At 38.5% G+C, this 18,774-nt stretch overlaps 1 protein-coding gene across 5 annotated transcripts in view; it reads left to right on the top strand.

The window, feature by feature from the left end:
- LOC106044342 (solute carrier family 12 member 7) overlaps positions 1-18,774 on the top strand; it is a 78,009-nt gene extending 59,235 nt beyond the window's left edge. For 3 of the 5 annotated variants that reach the window (XM_013194308.3, XM_048075636.2, XM_048075637.2), the window contains exons 18-25: positions 3,272-3,467; positions 3,823-3,992; positions 4,142-4,273; positions 5,638-5,745; positions 10,169-10,350; positions 11,676-11,690; positions 17,960-18,093; positions 18,532-18,774. In XM_013194308.3, coding sequence (XP_013049762.1) covers positions 3,272-3,467; positions 3,823-3,992; positions 4,142-4,273; positions 5,638-5,745; positions 10,169-10,350; positions 11,676-11,690; positions 17,960-18,093; positions 18,532-18,623 — 1,029 coding nt within the window. In that variant the 3' untranslated portion in view covers positions 18,624-18,774. Of the gene's footprint in view, positions 1-3,271; positions 3,468-3,822; positions 3,993-4,141; positions 4,274-5,637; positions 5,746-7,804; positions 7,922-10,168; positions 10,351-11,675; positions 11,691-17,959; positions 18,094-18,531 lie in introns of all 5 variants that reach the window. The other 2 variants (XM_066992284.1, XM_066992283.1) reach the window with 2 other exon arrangements.

Here is an 18,774-nt window from a genome sequence, read left to right as displayed (position 1 = left end):
CTGTATTTACAAACACAATTTAATTTGAATGTTTCTTTTTTTTCTGACAACATGTATTTGACTGTGCTACCTATTTGGATTTACATGGAGATGTTTTTGTGGGAAGCACTTGAAAATATCTGAACTCTAAATTTTAAATCTGTCCCTTGAATGAAAAATGCAAGTTAATAGACTGAAGTTCTGAATATCTGTTGTTCATAAAACTTTGATTTTCAAAGCAAAGCAATTTTACATTTTTGCTTCATCTTAAACAAACTGTGTACTTCTTTGTATACTGCAGTAGCTCCAGTATTGGTATTTGGTGGTAGTATAGATATATAGTTGCTTATAGAGTTCTAAAGCTGTCGTCTTACTCCTAACTTTACAGAGAAACAAAACATTTTTAGAAAATACCATGTAGTCTTTTATCTCTTTCAAAAATGGGTAATATCTGCAGTATTACTGAAATGAGCAACAGTTGAACTGTCTACTGTTTTGATCCAAGGCTTCTTGAAATCTGTGTAAAGACTCCTAAAGCACTAAATTATTTGGACCTGACACCTCTAACATAGATAAGCATTTCTGAGAGATGGATCTGGGAATTAATTTAAGGGAGACCTAATCTCTATGTTCTCTAGAAAGTCAGACCCTCTACTGTCAAGATCAAGGACACAGTTGCTTTTGAAACATAAATGAAGACAAATGTTAAAACAGTGTCTGAATGGCTCAGTGGTTTTGGAAAACATCAACTAGAAAATGCGTTTTCTAGAAGATTTGTGGAAAATCAAAATTTCTCCTTTTTCTCTTGAAAAGGAAATATATATACATACATGCCCTTGCAGATACTGTTTGTACACACAGACTTGTCAGTTTTGATACCAAGTTCTCAGAAGACTTTTTTTTTTCTATACTGAACAGAATTTCTTATGTGAAACCACACTAAGCTAGCACCAATCATTTTGTAATCAAATGTCTCCTTACTGGTGTTTTATAGAGCTTCTCTTGCAACAGTACTTTTTGATTGGAAGTCTTTGTGTGGTCAGGCACAGGACCTAAGAGCAGAGAATTGTGTTACTTTTTATGCAACAGTTCCTTTGTCTGGCCTCCAGTTATCATGAGGAGGGAGATGGAGATACGCTTAAGGAACAGCAGACAAGAGAACCTAGTGAGAACTTATATACAGTGAGACAGAGATATGAGCTTGCAACTATAAGGAATAAAAAGTGGGCAGGAATTCAGAGGATTCTCGTCTGTTCAGAGGAAAGCAGAAACAGGATGCTACCACAGTAGGGATAACCTTTCGAAGGACACTGTGGGCAGCATGAAGTGCCCAGAAACCTCCTGAAACTGTCTGGCCAAATGCAGAGCAGAATTGACAGTTCTTCAGTCCTCAGCCTTCTTCGTTTCTGACACAACTATGAAGCCAAAGAGCAAACCTAGTGACTGTCCACTTTTACAAGCTGCTTCATCTGAAAGAAAATAGGAATGCATTAATGCTATTGTATGTGTTATTGAAGGTTATTTTGTGAGTCCAAAACCATCTATTCCTCTGAACTTCCAAACGATTTTCTTCTAAAACAAACAGAAAATGACAAAAATATTTTGGTGCTTTCTGTAAATACATATTTTGGTGCTTTGGTGCTTTCATTAGAAACTATGCTTATCTCCCACGTAAGCGATTGATGATGATAGGATTTTCAAAGTCATGCTATCAAAACATAGGAAATGCCAAATCTGACGTTCCCTTGTCAACCTTTGAATCATAGAACCATTAAGGTTGGAAAAGACCTCCAAGATCATCTGGTCCAAACACCTCCTTAGTACCAATGTCACCCACTAAACTATGTCCCTCCCTAAGCACCATGTCCAACCTTTCCTTAAACATTGCCAGGGACGGTGACTCCACTACTTCCCTAGGCAATGTGTTCCAGTGCCTGACTACTCTTTCTTAGAAAAAATGTCTCCTAATTTCCAACCTAAACCTCCTGCAGTGCAACTTGAGGCTGTTCCCTCTAGTCCTATCACTAGTTACCTGTGAGAAGAGGCCGACTCCCAGCTCCCTACAGCTTCCTTTCAGGCAGTTGTAGAGAGCCCTAAGGTCTCCCCTGAGCCTGCTCTTCTCCAGACTAAACAACCCCAGTTCCCTCAGCCGCTCCCCATAGGACTTGTGCTCCAGACCCTTCACCAGCTTCGAAGCCCTTCTCTGGACACGTTCCAGGGCCTCAATGCCCTTCTTGTACTGAAGGGCCCAAAACTGAACACAGTACTTGGGGTGCGGCCTCACCAGAGCAGAGTACAGGGGTACGATCACCTTCCTGTTCCTGCTGGCTACACTGTTCCTGATACAAGCCAGCATGCTGTTGTCCTTGTGTTGTCCACCTGGGCACACGGCCGGCTCATGTTCAGGCGAGCATTGACCAACACCCCCAGATCCTTTTCCTCTGCACAGCTTTCCAGCCACTCTGCCCGTAGTGCTGCATGGGGTAGTTGTGGCCAAAGTGCAGGACCCGGCACTTAGCCATGTTGAACCTCATCCCATTGGCCTCTGCCCATCAACCCATCCTGTCCAGGTCCCTCTGCAGGGCCTTCCTACTCTCCAGCAGATCGACACTTTCCCCCAGCTTGGTGTCGTCTGCAAAACCATGATGCCATTTGGAATGCTACTTTTAAATTATATGGTTATGTGACTGTATGCCAGTGTTTAAATGAAGGGGAGCCATATTGAAATTGAGGAGTGTGGGAACTAAATCTAGTCAGCTTATTTTATCATTAGTCAGCCAGTGATTCTGATTGTCTCCTGCACATCTATTTTACCATGTTAGGAGCAGATAAATAATGCGTCTCTTTCTTAAGGAGTTCTAAAGTCTTTGTCATCCCATTTTCCATACCCTTCCAATTCCAAAAGAAGGACTTGCCATTCCATAGATACGGTGTTTTCTCAGTGAAGAAAGTTTTGGCTTCACTTGGAGCAGCATTTATTAGCTTTATTTTATGTGATTTTACTCATATCCTGTTGATTCTTCTTTGGAAATAAAAGGCTGAATAACTAAACAAATGTAAAACCTCTGGTGTCTTTTCAGGGGTTATTTTGGGATTTAGTTACCATAGAATTGTAGCATCATGAAATCATGTTTAGGTTGGAAATCACTATTGGAGAATTGGAGTGGCTCCTTGATGTTGGTTGTACATTGTGTCTAATATTTTTCTCTTATGTAGTATTGTTATTCCTTATGGTATTTATTATCAGTGTTGTTGACTGTACTTCCTCATGTGTAATCTTCCTTTCACACAGAACGTTAAGGCCTTAATGGCAGTAGAAAAGACTAAAGGATTTTGCCAGATTGTGGTATCTCCTAGTTTCAGAGATGGAATATCACATTTGATTCAGTCAGCTGGTCTAGGAGGAATGAAACACAACACAGTCTTGATGGCGTGGCCACAGTCATGGAAGCGGACAGAAAATCATTTCTCGTGGAAAAATTTTGTTGGTACGTGTTGACTCTCTTATTGCAGTTGTAATACAACTATATAGCTATTGTATTTGCTGTGTGGGGAAAAATGTGAGGCTGAGTATCCAGTGGACACTTGGTATTTCCCCACTTCTAACTTCATGTGGAGTGGGTATTCTCAGCACTCAGTCTCTTTAACCATGGCTTCTCTTGTCCTCTTAAGCAGATTATTCACTAAACCCAGAATGTCCTCTTTCACCAAGGCAGAATCTGGGAGGATTTAAGCTTTTAAATTTAAAACAAACATCAACAATAACAATAAATAAAAAAAAAAAACAAACATTGGGAATGAAAACTAGAAGTTCTTGATCAAATGTCTTATTTTCCCTTGCAGACACTGTACGAGAAACAACAGCAGCTCAGCAGGCTTTATTGGTGGCTAAGAACATTGATTTGTTTCCAACAAATCAAGAACGTTTTACTGAAGGAAACATAGATGTGTGGTGGATTGTTCATGATGGTGGTATGCTGATGTTACTGCCTTTTCTCCTTCGACAGCACAAGGCAAGGACAATAGAAAATGGCTGGGATTTCATTTTGTAATAAATAGTTCTAAATGTTTCTAGTGAAATACTTTTCACTGTGAAAGAATTATACTTGGAGATAGCAATCACTGTAGTATGAATAGTTATAAATAATGCATTTTTGGATAGGTTTGGAGAAAATGTAAAATGCGTATCTTCACTGTTGCTCAAATGGATGATAATAGCATTCAAATGAAGAAGGATCTTCAGATGTTCTTGTACCATCTTCGCCTGAATGCTGAAGTGGAAGTTGTTGAAATGGTATGTTACTGCATTTTTTTCACTGAAATTGAGACTAAACTTGGGAAACTGGATTTAGTCTTTTTGAAACTAACATGTTAGCATAAATACAACACTGAAGAGATTTTTAGTGAGTGGTCACTGATAAAAAAGACCAAATATGTGTAGTCTAATAATCCCTGGCATCCAGCATGAGAAATGACTAATGTGTCCATCTCTCTAACTGTTGTAAAAATATGTCTCTGGAATAAGGAATCTTCAGCCCCCCATGATACTGTCTGTTGTTTTTGGCATTGTCAGTCTCTTTGGCACTGAACAGCAAGACAATGTAGCTACAGATTCATGATTCAAATTCAGACAAAGTAAATTTTGTACTTTGTTCTTTTTTAAACACTAGTGTAAGCTGCTAAAAAGAAAGGGATAAAGCTGTAACCTGTACATACCCATTTGGCAACTAAGGAAAAGTGTAATTTCACTTTCAGACCTAAGACCAGAAATCCACTCCACTCATTCTGAAGTGATATGAAGGGGGCATAGGAATGGGTTGTTCCTTTCAAGATCTGGTGTTCTTAGAATATTTTGAGATAGCTGACCTCTCAATATTTATCATGCCATAAAGCAAGTTTATACTGTTTTAAGAATCACTTAAATTAGCATAAATAACTTAAAAAAAAATAAATGCTGTGGCATACACAGGTGAAAGAAGATGGACAGAATGCCACAAGAAAGGCCTTGGTTGCATTGTAAGCAGAAGTCAGCATAGGAAGCACAATTTATTCATTTCTTACGTGGGCCATATTTAAGCCTGAGAATCTTCCAAATGATGAGATACTTTAAATGTCAGTGGCAGCACACATAAGTGCTATGGGTTGTATTTTAGCTTTGAGCTCATGTGAGAATATACACTAGAGTTTCTTCATAAGTGCTTTTATAGTGAACAGTTCTCACCGGAGAAAGGGTAATGTGTTATGTTGCGACTCTAGACTGTTTCTAAAGACACAGGGTGTCTTTAGATAATAATAACTCTCACATGCTCAGGGGTTAGCAATGCAAACAGTTTGAACAAATGCCTTTGACCCTTCCTCACTTCTGCAGCCTTGTTGGAACAGATCAATGGAAAGTCTGTCCCAAGTACCTCAAATTTAGCTAACATTACATTGCTGTTGGTATAGTATGGCAGTTTATAGTAGGAGATTGTCTTTATTCTTAACACTTCATCTTCAAACAGCAGAAATGGTCAATCAGATATACATTTGGGATTTCTCTAATGCCATAAATGAATCTAGGGCTCAATGAATGCAGTAATAAGTGGGGTACAAGTGTCTAAATGTTGGTCATTTTTTGAGTAGTACTTCGGATGTTTCTAATGCCAATCATTTTTGCAGTTTGAAAATGACATTTCTGCATTTACGTATGAAAAGACACTTATGATGGAACAGCGATCCCAGATGCTAAAACAGATGCAACTATCAAAGAATGAAAGAGAAAGAGAGGTAGGAATTTCAGCTTGGTAAGATACTCTGTCAAAAATCTGAAAACAGTGTTTCTTATTTGTGATTTCTTATCAGCTTCTCACTTGTCAAAAGCTTTTATAACTGTATTCTATGTTACTTTCTCTGCAGCAGGTTTCACTTACTTGAATAAAATAATCTGAAGAAAAAAAATCCATATGTATTTGAATAAGTGTTCATATAGTTTTCCTGGTGGTTTTGTTTGTTTGTTTTTGTGGGTTTGTGTGTGTGTGTATTTTTTTTTTCTTGTTGGGTTTTGTGTTTTTTGTGGCACCAAAAGACAAAATTAGGCTGACTAGCTTTTAATCCTCTGAGCCCATATTTTCTTCCAGATGAGGATGCTGTTTGCTGCTCCCCTACTCTTGTTAGTCCTCCATGGTATTTTGTACATCGTAATGACAAATTTTATGCAGCTGTGTTTTCCTGAATATTTGTAACTTTATTAAAAATGATCTTCTTTTTCACTTTTGGTTAGTGTTTCTCTCCACTCATTTATTCTATTAACTATCCTATTATTACCAACATGTTTTAGTGCTGTAAAAGTGATTAAATAATTTGGCTGTTCTGTCATTTGTAGTGATTTCCCTCCCATGCCAAATGAGAGACCTCTACAGTGTTTAACTGCTCATTCATGAAATAACTAGAATATTTGTCTTGGTGTTTTTTGTCTAATGGGAATTGTAACTCATTTAACACCTAAGCTTTTTTGACATTTATCTTTCATGCCTGTGTAGTTCCTTTGTTTTTGTCCTTAGTTATCCTTTTCATTTTTGTAGGATTTCCTAAAGTTACACTGTATTGCTATAGAAATGTGCTGCTGTACATTGTAATTTCCTTTTCATCTGTGTCATAATAGTTTCCTTTTGGTCTGAATCTACCTAAAATCTTTTTAGTAAAAAAAAAAAGGAAAAAAAAAAAGAAAAAAGGGAAAAAAAAGAGCTCTTTGTGCTTGTACTTCTTCAAACCTTCATCAAGATAATTTGTTTTTGTACATTGTTCTTTTCATTTTTCCTTCATAGGCCTGCTCGTATACCTGAGGAATTGTCCTTGTCCTCCCTCCTTCTCTCACTTATTTTTAAGTGAACTTTGATTGATCTTGACCATGTGATGGCTGGGTTTTCTTGCAGAATTGGGGCACAGGAGACATTAGATTCTCCCTCTCCCTCTCCCTTTTTTTTTTTGATGAAGTTGGTTGGTTTGCTCTCGTTCAAGCGTAATTACAATATATGCCTGCAAAGAATAAGATCTGCAGATTTAGGTGCATCTGCTAAACGTTTATTTACTTGACTTTGTCAATAATGCTTCAAATATTGGGGGGTTGGACTAGATGATCTTTCAAGGTCCCTTCCAATCCCTAACGTTCTGTGATTCTGTGATATGGAAAAAAATGTAGAGATAGATTCACCTCCTTGCTGATCTGCTTGGTTATGGTTGGCTTTTTCCTCTGGTTAGTTCTAACTGTTGGGGCAGGCAGCAATTTTGTTCGAGTTTTGATATGGCGGTCATCCATCCCAACACTACTTGGTGTTGGGTTATTCCACGTAAGTACTCTTGCATAGATGGTAAGATTGACAGAAATGTGGACACATGTAGATGAAGAGCACAGTTATAGTTTGTAAACCCCTGGGGAATAAATCTACAGTTAGAACTTGAAAGCAGCTTTCTCATCTGCTTACATTTTGTCCATACTTGTGATTGTGACTGAATGAAATCAATTCATCTGAATCATCACACATAGGAATGGATATGACCCTCATGAACATGTGAGTATTTGAGGTTCCCATAATGTTTCAATTCATTTCATGATCTAACAAATCTCTGTAAAGAGACTTTTCTTGAAACTGTTAGCAGTTAGGTACAGAACTCCACAATATATACATATATAAACAAGTGGCACATCTGTGAAAACAAACCAAGTGTATAATAACCTATGATACCAAATCTCATCTGTTTAAATGAAGACATTTTTTATTTTGAATAATACAATCATCTGTTCTTTTTCTTTAGACTATTTTTGTCATTGGTAACCTTTTTGTCCCAGATTCAGAGCATCACTGATGAGTCTCGAGGCTCAATCAGAAGAAAAAGCTACTCTAGTCTACAGTCCATTGGCCAAGATGTACAGGCACTGATGACTAATGACTGTGGAGAGGAGGAGGTAGCTGGACATTGTACTGGCTGTATAGGTCTTTCCCATTGCAACACTTAGTGCCACTATTGCAAACTGAACTAGAAATGAACATGTTGATTGTTACCAAAACAGCATTTCATAAATTTTAATTTTAGTATAGTCTTAATCATGCTATGTTTTTTTTCTCTAGATGATGTTTGTGACATGAATTGCATCCTATTTTGTCACAGTTTCGATTAAAAAAATTCATATATTATCTGGGAGCAATTGGTTTTCTTAAGAGTTAGAGGCAACACTATTTCTCTGCCTTTTCTCTCCTACAAATTTTTATAGCGGGTGTTTGATTAATAAGCACATTTCATGCTTTCAGAGCATTGCTTTTCCTTTTAGTTCCCTTACTGAAGTGATGAAGCTTCTCAAAGACTGTATAGATAGGGCTTTTTTAGTCATTATTTTTTTTCTGCTTACTGAGTTTGAAAGGAAGTTGACTGATGTTATCAATGCTTTTAGTGTGCACTTGAAGTGTTGCTTATCTGTAAAGATGCATAGCCTAGTTTGTAGAAGTGCAGTATTCCTTTGTGTTTCCCTTTCTTCTTGAAGTATGGAAGCATGCCTTTTATTACATGGAATTAATTTGTTATCAAAGTAGCACTAACAAAAATGTACTTTTTTGTCTGTGCATTTTTATGAAAATGTGCTATAGGTTCAGAATTTGTTTTGGCCTCACTGTCTTTCCAAAAATGGAGAACTAGCTTCTCCTAAAGCATAACTGAATTGAATTCATCTTACATCTGTTAGTTTGAAGTTTTAGTTTATTGGATACTGCAGTATAGCAGGTATAGTAGCTGCATGTATTTTGTTAACTTTTTCCGTATTCACAATAGCTACTGTATTCACAGTAACTTCTGATTTATACTCTTGACTCATGATTTACTTTTTTGGGGGAGATATGAAGACCATCATACAGAGAGATGTGAGCCAGAAAAATGAGCTCCAGGATTTGAGAATCCTCAAGGTTAGGCTAGGGATGAGAGAAATAATTTAGGAAAAACACAGGAGCACTTAGGCAGTTAAAACAGCTACAACTACAGTCTGTGAACCACTGGGGGGAATCAGTGTTCTGAGAATGAATGCAGTTTTCTTATCTGCTTCAATTTTATTCATGTCTTTGATTGTGACTAAATGAAATCAATTCTTCTGAATCATCACATGTATGGAGGGACAATGCCCCTCACTAGCATGAATAATTGAGGTTCTTGAATGGAATAGGGGATCCAATTCACAATTTAATAAGTATCTGAAGATGGTTCCTAATTGTTAAAACTTTAAAAACAAGGAAGCAAGCAAACAAAAACCACAATAACAATCATCCTTCCACCAATACCTATTTATTTACAATCATAAGAGTCTAAGATACTGTACTTGGGTTACTTTTGATGGAAATGCAAAAGCCTATGGACAATGTATTGTGATGGAAAGTAAACAAGAATTAAATATTCTATTTTTTTTTTCCTCAAGAGAACAAAGGGGAGTGGGAAATGGAGATCTCAGAAGTGTTTATACATGAGGCAGTAACATTATATTCTTAAAGGTTTGATTTATTGAGTTATTGCTATTAGAACAGAAGACAAGGCTCTTCCATGGTAAGACTGTGATTGGCTTTTGTTATGTAAAATGCATTTGCGTGCAGAAATAATCTATGCTCCTTCCATCAAAATGGAACATGGCTGGCCTTCACTTCAACCATGGAAACTCTAAAATCCAATGTTGTGGTTTTAGAAGTGTAATGGTCATGCTGGTAGTTCAGATAAAGGCACATAAAATCTTTCAAGTGCAGTGCTTACAACATTGTCACAGCAAATTAAAAATAACAATTTATCTGATAGAAACCTGAGGAAGAATGAGAGCACTGTCCAACACATTGTTCACTGTCATAAGCCCCTGGTATTAATAAAGATTAACCTCAGGTTGGATTCAAACTCACTTTAGTTCATTACAAGAATCATGTCCCAGCCCAAAAGTAATCCTGCAAATGTAAACAAATAACTAGATTTTTACAAGCAGTTTCATTTAATGACAATATCAAAACACTTTCTGATATTTGTTCACAAAATACAGTGGCTTTTTCTGTTTTTTTTTTCTTTTGCTATACTTCAGTGAAATTCAATTTCAAGGTATTAATAATCTATAATCTACAAGTGATCATTTGGCTGAATTTTGGTTTGGTTTCTTTTGTGTGTGTGTCTATCTGTCTGCCTGTCTGTCTGTCTCCAGGCTCAACTGATCCATGACAGAAACACAGCCTCGCACTTAACTCCAGCTGTCAAAGCAAGTGTGGCTGCTTCTGTGCCAGAAAAAGTGCAAATGACCTGGACCAAAGAAAAGTTTGTAGCTGAAAAGCATAAAAACAAAGACACAAATGTGTCTGGTTTTAAAGATATTTTCAACATGAAGCCGTAAGTACACGTGTGATAGTTGGAGTTTGTATTCGATTCTGTGTTTTGGGTGTAGGGTTTTCTTGTTTGTTGGGTGGATTTTGGTTGGTTGGTTTGGTTTGTTGCTGTTACATAGTTTTTGTTTGTTTGTTTGTGTTTAAGAGATTCAGGTTTAAAGTTGAGTACAAACACGGTCTTCCCATGCACTTCACTTAAATGCCATCTTTGTGAGACAGGCTGGGTGGAACGTCTGTAATGGACGTTGTTAATATTCATTATATTTTTATATGTATATAATATTAAAAAAGTAATGAACGTTGTTAATATACATATAAAAATATTCATAATGTTGTGGATGGATCTAAAGTATGACAGACTTTAAGACTTTCAGCTTATGGATTGTACCAGAAAGCACAAATGTTAAATGCTTAATGATAACTTTCGTTTTCCTCTATCCTTCTGGGTACCTATTTACTGTATATCATTTCCCTTAAATTTACTGTGTTTTGTTGAAGTGGTAGAAGTACAAAGAATCAGATAAACTAAATATCTTGAAAGAGATTTATATGATTTTGTGGAAAAAATTTATTAGGTCTTCTTCCTCTAAAATGAGTATATAAGCACAAGGTCTATATTGCTTTATACGTATGTCTTGATATATTCAGTATTTCCTGGTGAAACTATGCTTTATCTCTTAATATCTTTTAAAATATAAGTCACTTACTCAATAAGAGCTACTGTCAGGCCTGATATAGTCGACTCAAGAAACCGATGAAAGAAGGATATCAGCTTATTTGCCTCCTTCCTGTTTTGTGATTCAAGTGCACGCATCTTTTCTGAGTTCTGGAAGGAAAGGAATTCTAAGCATGGTCTGGTCTATTCTCTGCCCATGCTCAAATCAAAACTGTGGATGGCAAGGGAAATTTAATGTCTAGAGGAAACATATCTTAAATCTAGGACTTAGAGTCAGATTTAGGCACTAATTCTAGGTGTACTTTCCTAAAATCCTAAATTGTTTTGTGGATTTGCTCTATGCTTTTTGGAAAGAATTTGCCTTTTGCAAATTCCAAACATCTTGCTCACCTTCTGGAGCTCAGAACAAAAAACAGGTGCTCTAATTCTTAGACTTTTTTTTTTCTTTTAAATGTTGGAAAGATTTCCTGTTTCTTTAGAATTGTACAAGGTGTAGACTTTAGGTGTTATTATTTAAAAACTACTGTATATGATCAGGGTGGAAATTATAGTTTGAACTTGGTGTGCCTGTACAATGCATTGCTATTGTTGAATTAACATGTACCTGATAGCATAAAAATAATTTTTTATACGTTTGCTTCCCTTCCATGTAGAGAATGGGGAAATCTGTAAGTCTCTAAATTTCATTTCACTTAAGCAATTTTGGTTGTGTTCCCTGGTTCTTGTGGTGGTGTATACTGTCTGCATGTTCCTAAATCATGATTTGCAGTTTGTATGTTGTTTTGTTCATTGTTTTCTATGCTGTGTTTTAGCATTTATCACTGAAAAATAGTTTTCTTCATTATCTGTTAATGTTTTCTTCTAAATATCATCAACTTTCAAGGTAAGTCACAGAGCAAGTACTTTAGTTTCTAGAAGAATGCAAAATCTGACAGTACTCTTCTCCACCAGATGAAAATATAAAAAAAAATACAATAAAAAGTGAATATAAATTTGGTCTAGAAAAATAGCCCCCACTGTGATAAGTTCCATTCTTTTTGTCCAGGTAGTTATATCACAAAGAACTTTCACATTCCATCAAATGCCAGTTCTGCCTCACTTCCACAATCCACGTATAGAACTATAGTGAGTGCAGATAATAGATTGGGTATGGCTCTAGCATACAAAAATCATAGAGTAGAATCAAAGAATCATTTACATTGGAAAAGACCTTCGATATCATCAAGTTAAACTGTCAACCTGGCCTACTGAGTTCCATTGATAAACCATATTTCTTAGTGCCAGATCCACATGTCTCTTAAATACCTCCAGGGATGGAAAAACCACCACTTCCCTAGGCGCAATGCATTCCAATGCTTGACCATCCTCTCTGTGAAGAAATTCTTTCTAAAATCCAATCTAAACCTCCCCTGGTTCAATTTGAGACAGTTTCCGTACACCCTGTCAGTGCCATCTGAGAAAAGAGACTGACAACCTACTTTCAGGTAGTTTTAAAGAGTGATAATGTCTCCCCTCAGCCTCTTGTCCTCCAGCCTAAACAATCCCAGTTCCCACAGCCACTCCTCTTAAGTCATGTCTTCTAGTCCCTTTACCAGTTTCGTTGTTCATCTCTGCACACGTGAGCAACTCAATATTTCTCTTGTGGTGAGAGGCCCACAAATGAGCACAGCATTCAAAGTGCAGTCTCATCTGTGCTGCATACAAAGGGACAGCCACTTCGCTAGTCCTTCTAGTCACACTATTTCTGATACAGGACAGGATGCCAATTGGCCTTGTTGGCCACCTGGGCACACTGTCAGATAATGTTCAGCTGGTTGTTGCAGCACCTGCAGGTCCTTTTCACCTGGGCAACTTTCCAGCTACTCTTCCCCAGTCCTGTACTGTGGAAAGGGATTATTATGACCTAAGTGCAGTACCTGGCATCTAACCTTGCTGAATATTATGCAATTAGACTCTGTCCGTCGATCTACTCTATCCAGATCCTCCTGCAAAGCCTTCCTACTCTCAAGCAGATTAACAATTCCACCTTACTTGGTACTGTCAACAAACATGCTGAAGGTCCACTTGATCTCATCCAGATCATTTTTAGCAAAATGTTAAACAAAACTGGCCCCAGTACTGAGCCCTGCGGAACACTGCTGGTGACCAGCTGTCAAGTGAATTGAACTCCATTCACTGTGACTCTGAGCCTGCCATCCAGACAGTTCTTCAGCCATTGAGCCATATACTTGTCCAAGCCATAAGCAGCTGGATTTTCCAGGAGGATATTGTGGGCAAGTGTCACGTGTTTTACTAAAATCCATGTAGACAGCATCCACAGCCTTTCCCTCATCTAATAAGCAGGTCGTCTTGTCAGAAGGAGATCAAGTTAGTCAGGCAGCAGGACCTGCTGGCTGGATCTGATCACAGAATGTGTGATGATATTCAAGATGACATAACCTTCCTGGTACTGAGGTCAGACTGAGAGGTCTGTAATTCCCTGGATTCTCCTTCCTGTCCTTCTTGTAGATTGCAGTTACATTGGCTAATCTCCAGTCATCTGGGACCTTCCTGGTTAGCCAGGAGTGCTGGTAAATTATTGAAAGTGGCTTGGTGAGGACGACTTCTTGCTTCTTCAGTACTCTTTGGTGGATCCTGTCCAGCCCTGTAGACTTTTGAGCATTCAAAACATGGGGGAGGTCATGTACAGCTTCCCATTGGATTATAGTGGCTTCATCTCACTCCCTGTCACCATCTTCCAACTCAGGGGGCTGAGTACACTGAGAACAATAGGTCTTACTAAGTAAAGACTGAGGCAAAAAGACCATTGAGTACCTCAGCTTTATCTTCCATTACTGTTTCCCCTCACATCCAACAAAGGATGGAGTTTCTCCTTAGTTCTCCTTTTGCTGTTGATGTATTTATAAAAGCATTTTTCTTTTACTGCACTAGTCAAATTGAGTTCTAGTTAGGCTTAGGCCCTTCTAATTTTCTGCCTGCACGACTTGACAGCAGTTCTGAGTTGCCTGCTCCTTCTTACAGATCTCATAAACTCTCTTTTTCTTCTTAAGTGAAGAAGCTCTCTGTTCAGCCAAGCTGATCTTCTCCACCACTGGCTTGACTTCTGGTGCATTGGGACAGCCTGCTCCTGTGCTTTTAAGATTTCATTATTGAAGAAGCTCTAGCCTTCCTAGGTCCTTTGCCTTTCAGAACTGTCTCCTTAAGGGACTCTGTCAACCAGATCTCAAAATAGGCCAGAGTTTGCCCTCTGGAGATCCAAGGCAGTTTTGATAATTGCCTCCTTTACTTCACCAAGGATCAAAAGCTCTATTGTTTTGTGATTGCTTGCCTAAGATGGCCTGCAACCACTACCTCACACAAAAGTCCTTTGTGATAGCAAACAACAGCTCAAGTGGGACACCTTCCCTAGTTCGCTTCCTCACCACCTGTGTCAGGGATTTATCCTCCACACACTCCAGCAATATCTTAGACTGTCACCCTTTTGCTGTATTATATTTTCAACAGACTTTGTGGAAGTTGAAGATCCCCATGAGAACGAGAACTAGTGATTGTGAGATTTCTAGTTGCTTATAGAATTTTTGATCTATATTTTCATCCTGGTTGGGTGCGCTGTAATGGACTCCCACCATAATATCAGCCTTATTGGCCTTTCCCCGGCTCTTACCCAGAGACACTGAACCCTTTCATCACCATCACTCAGGTTTATGCAGTCAAAACATTCCCTACTGTAAACGGCTACCCTACCTCCTCTCTTTCCCTACATATCTTTCCTGTAGAGTCTGTAACCATCTATCACAGCACTCCAGGCATGAAAGTCCTGAGACTTAAGAAAAATTCAAGTTCACCTTGTTTAAATAAGTGCAGCATGGGAAATAGAAGCACTTAAATTGGGCCGATGAAACTGTTTTATTGGATGAAGTGATTGAAATTCCTTTGTGCTCCCCTTCAGGTGCTCTCCCACTGACACCTGTTCCCTTTCCCATCTCTGAGCGTTTATTGCTGATGCTGACCAATAAAAGTCTTATGGACTAGCGTTCCTCTCCCCCAGCAACCTTAAAGCTCTCTTCACCAGCTTGACAAGCCTGTAACCAAAGATACTTTTTGCTTTCTCTGACACATGGACCCCATCAGTCCTCAGTGGTCCCCAGACCAGGTTTCTCAAAGAGTCCCATGGTCTAAACAGCCAAATCCCCGTCTGTAGCACCAGTTCCTTTCAAAGCCTTTTCCTCTCACCAGAAGGATTGAAGAGATGACCACCTGTGCTCCAAGAGCCTCTACAGCTGCTCCAAGGGCTCTGTAGCCCTTCATAATATGCCTTGGACTGCTCTCGACAGTCATTGATACCCACATGAAATAAAAGCAGTGGATAGTCTGTGGGCTGTACAAGGCTTGGTAGTCTCTTGGTGACATCCCCAGCGTGAGTCTCTTATATGCAACAAACCTCTCTTGAGGTTAAGTCAGGTTGGCAAATGGGTGTTTACATTCCCTGCAGAAGAGGATCAGCTATGACTATCACCCATCGTTCTTTCTTGGTTAGACTGATCATTATATTGGGAATAGACTGAGCTGGCTCAGTCAACACCAGTGTCTCCCCTGACATGACAGGTCCTTCCTCTGTAGTCCCTAGAGCAGTAAACTGGTTCTGGAAGGGCATATCAGGCAGTGGGGGAAGTCCCTTCAGATTGTCCTTGCCGTAACAAGCTTCATTTTTCTGTTTTGAGCATTGTTTCTTTATGTGTATTCCTGCGGGGGGAGTTTCTGATTGTGGGTCTGCTGCAAACTGCACATGGAACCACCTAACTCCTCAGGTTCCCTGATGTTGTGCAGTCAGATTCTCACTTCTGACAGCAGCTTGGCTACCTGCTGCAGGAAGCCCTCCATCTGGGCACAACTTCTGCAAACAGGTAAGCCTCTGTGCCTGCCATAAGAGAAAGATCTAGGCACTTCCTGCAGTCTGAAGTCTGCACTGCAGCCTCACCCTCCAGCAGCTGTCTAGGTGGAGGCATCAAACAGCACTGGGGTAGGTGGTATAGACACCTGCAGCCTTTGAATACCCACTATCCTGTCTTAAGAGCAAAGTAAGAAGGTTGGCCTTTACTAGTGCAAATTTACTAGTGCACCATTTGGGGCATCTCATCTCTACTTGTACTTGTGTGGAAGCAGCTCATGATGCTCTGTGTGTTTTTTATTGTTTGTTTGTTTGCTTGTTTTTGTTGTTGTTGTTTTTCAGACCTGTGTTGTCTTCATTTTGTCTGTTTACCAGTTTGAGCTTCTTTTGAAAACTAGAAGGCTTACTTTGTGTTCCATATATTATTTCATTTTGACCAACACTTGAAAGGGAAATGAGGTTAGATAACCTCAATTTACATTGTACATAGTCAACAGTCAATTTGACCCATTATTTCAGTGCTGAATGCTTGTCCGCTCCATCACAAATTTACATCTACCCTATTTCGCCTTTATTTTATATGTAGCTTAAAATTTCTAATTCAGTATTTATGCACCTCTTCAGTTATACACCTCTCTCCTCATAGTTGTTCTTTTGTCCCCTTAAGCTGCTGTTCTGCTTCTGAAAAGCTGAGCTTCAAGTATTCTTTTGTTCCATATATGGTTTGCTTACAGTTGGTTCTTACTCAGGACAGATGGCCCTTGTGACAGAAAATCCCCCAGCCTGATAAACTTAGCTTTAAAAATGTCACTGTCTTTTGGAGGAAAATGGGTATTAGTGAGGCTGGTCTGCACAGATCACTAAGTTTCAGGCCAAATGTCGTTTTTTTCTGATTGCACCTGCAAAGTTAAGGATAAAAATATGACTTGAGACATGCCATTTCTAATAGTTTAGTGTTAACAGCTGTTCCCTTTGCAGTAAAATGGGGTGTGCTGGAACACAAGTACACATGCACCCAGCCTTCTCCATTTATGTTGTCCCACCCTTTGTTTGAATGAACCTGTGTCTGTCTGCTCTTCTGAATGTTGCACTTATTTATGTAATCTGATGGTGGCCTTGTGTTGCTGGAAGAGTCTAGAATTAAATATAGGGTTAGTCCACTGAAATGACCTGCTGTTCTGCCTGTGGCAGCAGAACAAAGTAGTGTGTGTTTTCTTTTGTAAATTTTGAGATCCAAAATATTTTTGTTTTGGGAAAAGGGATCTCATTCATGTCCATTGTTTTCCTAAGCTAAAACAGTGCTGAAGCGTTTGTACTATCATTTTGACTACTGTTGGTGGAATTCAAAAGAGTCTGGACTTGGTCAGGCACTTCAGAGGATGTCTATGTCCTGCCACTAGTCATATGCCAGACCTAAGGCAGTATGGGAGCCCAGCTGAGCTCACATGATTTTATGGGAATTGGAGGGTGGGGTGGGGTGTTATTGTGTGTTTTTGAATTTTTTTTTCCTCATAAATTCTTTGCTGTTTATGAATTTTCTTTGTCGGGCTTACAATAACCCTGCAAAGGACCACAGGGGAAGTCTTGTACTGGACATGATAACAAATACCGTAATCTTTCTGTTGTATTTTTGTAGCTCCTTCAATGTTTAGAATTTCTTGCAAAATCCAGTTACATATTTATGTAGTTCAATTAGCAGGATTCTCAGTATTTGACTAAATTTCATTTCCATTGAAATTAAGCTTTTGTGTCATCTTTGTAAAAGATAACCGACAATTGAAAGGGTTGTGCATTTTGGCAATTCACTTAATGATGATATTCAGGCAATTCTAAGTTTTATTTTTGAAGAAAAAAATCTTTAAAACATAGGCATTTCATTTTCTCAAATTTATATTGAATATGTACGAGTGAGGTCCATGAAAATAGCTTATTATACATGTATACAGATTACACTTATAAATTCAAATGCATAAGATGTGTACATATTAATTTATAAGCACAAATATATAAGTATTGTGGCAATACCTAAAAAGATTTGTTTGTGTACAGGAATCAGTCGAATGTAAGAAGAATGCATACTGCTGTGAAGCTCAATGGAGTGGTACTTAATAAATCACAACATGCGCAACTAGTTCTCCTGAATATGCCTGGACCTCCTAAAAACAGAAAAGGGGATGAAAACTGTATCCTCTGCTATATTGCTTCTATAGTTCCTGAAATTGGAAGTTTGATTTTTTTGGTTGTGCCATTGTCTACTTTCGATTTCACAGAAAAAAATCAAGTGTTGATAGTGCTACCACTGTCAGCCACGGAGTTTTTGTCAGTTGAATTGATGCAAGACATTCCTCAATGTTGAACTTTTCTTTTAACTTTCTATTTTCTCTTTTATGTAGGTCAGTAGGGCAGAACAACACATTTTCTTGTAGAAATCCCCAGAATTAGTCTTCACTTCTTCTGCCTGAATAAGCAGGTGGAAGTGCCCAAGCATAATTGGGCAGCAAAGGGAGAGACACAGGAAAGCTTCCTGATGAACTTGCTTTTTAATTGTACATCAGACATCTTGGGTCATTAGTAGCTGTTTTGCTTCTTTTCTGTGATCTTTTGACTTAATGATACTTCAGACATGGAGTTTTTGGAAGTACTGACAGAAGGTCTGGACAGAGTTCTCCTAGTCCGAGGCAGTGGACGTGAAGTGATCACCATTTATTCTTAACCTGTTTTTTTGTTTTGTTTTGTGATTCTTGGGGCAGGGGGCAAAATGTGCAACATTATTTGATGTAATTGGAGCAGCTTCATTAAGAGCTCTAGCACATTGAAAACAATCTGCAAACTGAATCTTCTGGTGAGGTGTTCTGTTTTTTTTT

Source organism: Anser cygnoides, chromosome 2 (genome assembly GCF_040182565.1).
Source record: "Anser cygnoides isolate HZ-2024a breed goose chromosome 2, Taihu_goose_T2T_genome, whole genome shotgun sequence".
Classification (NCBI taxonomy): Eukaryota; Metazoa; Chordata; class Aves; order Anseriformes; family Anatidae; genus Anser; species Anser cygnoides.
The sequence above is the reverse complement of the archived record's forward strand: the minus strand, read 5'-3'. Positions and strand labels throughout refer to the sequence as shown.